Raw genomic sequence first — 6,000 nt, 5'->3', positions numbered from 1 at the left:
TGGATTTGGAGCTATGTATAAAGTGAAATTATATACTATGCTCGAAATAAACGAAATCAAACGAATTTGGGTTTTTATATTTGGCACACATCCATCAATGACATACATTCACAATAGATATTCGATATTCAAAGGTTAAAAATGATTCTATATGTGTTTCTAAATAAAAATGGATTTTTATTTGTTTCTCCCTTTATAAGTATGGCCCCAAAATATCATTAATTTGCATAGTATATCCCTTTTACATTCACATCAACGTAGAACTTGTTTCATTTGAAGATCATCAAATCAATTAAGACAAATATAATTATTTTAATTATCTCTTTATATGGTAGTAACAATTATTTTTTAAAATTGAAGCTGTATGAGAATATAGGGTACAAATTTCATGTCCAAAAGTGGGCACAAATACAATCTTCCACTTTCACTAGCGAACCACTTACAATAACAAAAACAAAACATTAATCAATCTGGAATCTGATAATCATCTGGAATGCTGAAGCTATCATCAGCATCATGAACCCAACCAAACTTCTCCAAGAAAGGATTAGCCAAATTCTTCTTAGGATAAGAATCAATAAAACCCTTCCACACATTATCCCCTTCCAAATCCCTCATAACCTCCCAAACACAGCTATTACACTTAAACCCTGCCCCAAAACTTATCATAAACACCCTATCCCCTTTCTTCAACCTCTTCTTCGCCTCCATATACGCCAACACATACCACAAGCTACTCGCCGACGTGTTCCCGAACCGGTGCAGCGTCATCCTCGCTGGCTCCACGTCATACTCGCTCAACCCTAGGCTCGACCCTATCGCGTCGATCACCGCCTTCCCGCCCGTGTGCAGGCAGAAGTGATCCACCCCGCTCTTGAAGTTGATCGCCGCCGCCCTCCCCGCCGCCGCCTTGCTCCATTTCTGCCTCAATTTTCTCAGATTTTTCGTCGTCATGAACCGGATCAGCTCGCGCAATGGCAGGATCTTCGGCGCGATTTCCTTCAAGTTGTCGATGAACGCCCGCGTGGCGGCCTTGGGGAGATTTTTCCCGAGATGGACGCCGACGAAGCCGAGGTCGTCCTCCTTCTGCTCGCAGCAGCCGTAGGCGTCGTCGCTGGCGCCGTGGTGGGTCCGGACGAGGGTCCTCAGCTTGAACATCGCCTTCTTCGCGAGGGCCGGCTTGTTGGTGAGGATGAGAGCGCATCCGCCGGTTCGGAAGAGGCAGTTTGCGAGCATTTTAGAGCGGTCGTTTCCCATGTACCAGTTGGGGCTGAGGGATTCGGAAGTCACAATCATTGCTGTGGAATTCTGTTGCGTTTTGAAGATGTTTTGGACGATGTTGATGGCGATGGTGGTGGCGCTGCAGCCCATCCCGGCGAGGTTGTACACCTTCACGTCGTCTCTCAGTTTGTATAAATTGATGATGCGGGCGGCGGGGGAGGGGGCGGAGGAGAGCATGGAGATGTTGACGACGAGGAGGTCGATGTGGGAGGGGGGGAGGGCGGTGCGGCGGAGGAGGGCGGAGATGCTGTCGAGGAAGAACTCGTCCATCTCGAGGAGGCCGTCGGAGAGGGTGGCGGAGGACTCGCGGCCGTCGAAGACCATCTGGGGGGCGTAGGTCTCCTCGCCGATGCCGGAGCTGACGATGGTCTTGAGGAGGAATTTGTACTCGTGGAGGCCGAGCTGCTTGTTGCGGAGGATGATCTCGCCGGAGAATTTGGTGCTCAGCTTGCGGTGGTCGCCGGGCTTGTAGCACTCGTAGTCGAGGATGTAGCAGCGGCGGCTGCGGCGACGGTCGTACAAGGTCCATAGGAGGTAGGAGAGAGGGAGGATGAAGAGGAGAGGGTTAAACATGTCTATCAGATCCATGTTTTCTTCTAAATTTGGTGACTAGTAAAATGGAGGGAGGGATACTTATATAGTTTTATGTAGTAGTACTACTTCCTTCTTCCGCCAATAAGAGCCTCACTTTGATTTAGCTCGGGTTTTAAAAAGTATAAAAAACTTTTAATGAAAATAGTTAGTGGAAGATGAGTTCTACCAAGTTTTATGAAGTAATATTTATTAAAATGTGAATTAAATAAAGTTAGTAGAATATGAGGAGGTCCTTTTATTGAAAATATTGTAAAAAGTAAATGGGACAATTATTCATGGATGAACGAAAATGAAAAATTAGAGCAATTAATGTCAGACAGATGAAGTGTATATTAACGGTGGATGAGAAATCTAAGTCAAAAAACTTTAGTTGCATTTGGGAAGAAGTTGGGCATGTGAAACATTATGTGTATATATATATATATATGTAGTACTCCATTAGAATTTATCATGCACAACTTCCACCAACTAAAATTGGTGAATAATAATGTTTTAATACCATAAATTCAAGACTAATAGGCACGCCCCAACAAATTATAGACTCCCAAAATAATATACGAGATTAAAACACAAGTATCAACAAAATATATTTCCTTGAATCATAATGAGGCTCTTAATTACGGTAGTCCATTTTGTGGACCTAGCACTATGTTTCTTAGTGTGGTGCTCCTTGTTGTAGGTATTTCTAAATGTGCCTAATTTATTTTTAAATTTGAAATGACACGTCCCAAATCCAAGAATTATACTACCTCCTCTTCTTTGGAAATAGAAACTTTTGACAGAACACAAGTTTTAATGCACAATTGATAAAATAAGAAATAATAATTGATAAAGTGAGAGAGAGATAAAGAGAAATGAGGAAAGTAAGAGGGATGAAGAGAAAATGTAGTGGAAATAGAGTTAGCGGATCGTGGGGTCTCCTTCCTAAAAGAAAAAATTTAGAAAGTTTTTATTTTTAAGGGAAGACTCAAAATGGAAATAGTTTATATTTTTAATATACGGAGAGTAATAAAACATCAAAACTCTTATTAACCCTAGTATAGTACTCCCTCCGTTCCACAAAGATTGTCTCATTTTTCCATTTTCATCCGTCCCACAAAATTTATCTCATTATACTTTTTACCATTTTTTGTAGTGGATCTCATATTCCACTAACTTTTTCAACTCACTTTTCATTACATTTCTTAAAACCTGTGCCGGTAAAAAATGAGGCCATCTTTGTGGATGCAATCATTGTTTCAAAAGTAAAGTGTTGTAGTACTCCCTCCGTCCCGAGCTACTTGCACTCTTTTCCTTTCTGGGCGTCCCGAGCTACTTGCACTCTTTCCATTTTTAGTAAAAATTAAAATCCCCTTATTACACTTAATCAAAGCTAATTTAATGACATTTATTAATTAACCACCAACCCCAGCATCCCCAATTCATTTGTAATGTATCCGTTCTCTCTCTTTGCAACTCTCTATCAGTAAATCCTAAAAAAACTCTCTCTCTTGAAACCCTAGATCCACCTCACTCCCCGTCTACGATCTTCCATCTGCGATTAAACCACGGCGGTCTCGAACCCCAACCTCACTCCTCGCTGAAGATCTGCCAAATAGTGGGTGGGTTAACCCACGTCTCTCCCGACCCGCGACGACCAGACCAGTCCTGTCTGCGAGAGGTTTGAAACCGTGTGGGTTGCAGGTGGTAGAGATATGGCGAATTGGGTGAAAGAGGCGTACGCGAAGTGTGAAAGCAAACCAGACAACGAGCACAATTGTTCCATATCTGATCTCTCCCCTGTTTACTCAAGTGATGAGGACTTCAATCTCTCTAATTATCAATAAAATACACCATCTTTGGTGAGGTGTTTATAATTTATCATAAACTATTTTTTCTGCTTCTGTGATTTGATTAATTGTTCATTGTGCTGGTGAGTTACGGGGGCAATATGAACACGAGAAGAACGATGATTCAAGAACCCAAATTTAGAGTTTCAGTTTCAATTTTGGGTTGGAAGCAAAATATTGGATGAACAAGAACGATGATTCATAGGGTTTCAATTTTAATTTTGGATTGGAAGCAAATATTGGATAAAAAATTACTTTTAAATTCACCAACTTTATTAGCCATTCTACTTAAAACACTAATTACTCATTCCATAATTTCCGTGCCGAACAGTAAAGGTTCGAGTAGCTCGAGAGGGAGGGAGTATAAAAATTCAGAAACCGATAAATTGATAGTGGTATTTGAAGTACCATCAAAATCCTATCAAGTTTCCATCAATGCTCTGACATGTATTTCCACCTACCATTTTTCGCATCTATTAAATTCCGTAGAATTTGATATATATGTACGTATGTTTATTTATAAAAGATTGCTATTTATTACCTACATTTTATTTCAAAAAAAAGTACTAATAATTTATAATTAGATAACTATTTTCAGGAAACATGGATCATTTAGTGTCTCCACACTCTCTATTGTCATAATAGAGAAAGTGTCTCGACATGTAAATATATGTAGCATAACAGAACACCTACTGTGACAAACGAATGAGTTTCAGAATATGCAAACCATGCAATAATGCGTAGGATTGCAAATTTCAACTGATGACGTGACATAGCACTAATTTCTTTTTTTTCCTATTCCCAATTAATTGATACTCTTACTTTTTATGTAGTATTACTTTTGGTAACGTACTCCACATTGCACTAACTTATTTAACTCACATTTTACTATAAAATTGATATACTCCATAAAAGGACTCACATTCCACAAATATTTTATACTTATTTTCTACTACATTTCTTAAAATCCGTGTCAAGTCAACTGGGGTTAATTAATGGGTTACGGAGTGAGTAAATTAATTTGGTGCGTATTAATTGATGATGATGGGAGATACATATTTAAAATATCATAGATAATACAACGACTTTGACTGGAATATTAGGGTATCAATTTTTCTTTTCTTTTTTACTTGTAAGCAGCATCCATATCTATCATATAGAGACCAACGATCTCTATTATTGACTTCAAAAATATTCCATCCGATCCGCTTCACTCAAGATGTTCACTTTTACTTTTTAGTTTGTCTCAATCATAATGTCCATTTCTATATTTGGAAATAAATCCTTCTCTCTGATCTCCTCATTAAAATATTCAATTACATTTTTCTCTTTACTTACTCCGCCTACAACTTATCCTAAAATTTCATGTCACTCAAGAATGTGGACATCTTGAGTGTGACAGAGGGAGGAGTTACTATTTCATTTTCTGCGTTAAATACTCAAACAATTATACATGACGGATATATAAATTGGATTTTTCTATTTTTAATTTAATTAGGGTTTTCTTGGGAGTGATATATCAGAAGCTAGTATTTGCCTTATTTGTTAGCTAAGTCTCTACTGTATGTGGCCATATTTATATCTTTAAATATCTACTTTTAGATATATTCAAATCATGATGCGTTCATCCACAGAAAAGATCTAAAACCAGCAGCACACAGCATACCAGAGAACAATAACTGCCTATATATTAATTGCTAAATATATACTACTAATATATTACTATGAAAAATATAGGTCATTGGAAATTTGTACTATTGCGTATGATAGATATAATTGCATCTACCAACTTGAAACCGTTTGTCCTTTTTCTCTTTCGAAGTTCATATATATTGACTTTGTTATAATACAAATGATATTTTTTTAGTTAATCACTAAAGATCTTGAGACATAAATTTTCTGATGAATAAAATACATATAGATCCTTGTGAACATTTAAGATGTCAGATTATGGTTGTAATAATTGCCAGGAAAGCCAAGTTTACCAAATGTTTAGGAGGTGAATTTATGATGGTCAAGTGTCCACGCACGCACTTAACAACAAATGAACGTGCATGTTATTCACTAATAAATCTAAATTATTGATCATTGTAATATATGCAGTTGATATATTTAAAAAAAAACACAATCACATGTACCAAAAAAATGTCATAATTTAAGCATATTTCATAGGGGCATGATTGACAATGGTAGGAGAGAAATGAGAATGCATTACTTGAGTTTCAATCGCGTTATGACTGAAATTTATTTTATCTGTTCAATTCTGGTGCTTGTTCATTGACATTATCATGTGTTT

The 6,000-nt window shown here is 37.8% G+C and overlaps 1 protein-coding gene across 1 annotated transcript; it reads right to left on the bottom strand.

Moving 5' to 3' along the window:
- Positions 1–239: 239 nt before the first annotated feature.
- Positions 240–1,871, bottom strand: LOC121811160 (3-ketoacyl-CoA synthase 3-like). Its single transcript, XM_042211959.1, has one exon. It carries the CDS (start codon positions 1,867–1,869, stop codon positions 466–468), a length of 1,404 nt encoding a protein of 467 aa, XP_042067893.1. The 5' UTR covers positions 1,870–1,871; the 3' UTR covers positions 240–465.
- Positions 1,872–6,000: the final 4,129 nt, after the last annotated feature.

This window comes from Salvia splendens, chromosome 7, assembly GCF_004379255.2.
Source record: "Salvia splendens isolate huo1 chromosome 7, SspV2, whole genome shotgun sequence".
NCBI classification, from domain to species: Eukaryota; Viridiplantae; Streptophyta; class Magnoliopsida; order Lamiales; family Lamiaceae; genus Salvia; species Salvia splendens.
The sequence above is the reverse complement of the archived record's forward strand: the minus strand, read 5'-3'. Positions and strand labels throughout refer to the sequence as shown.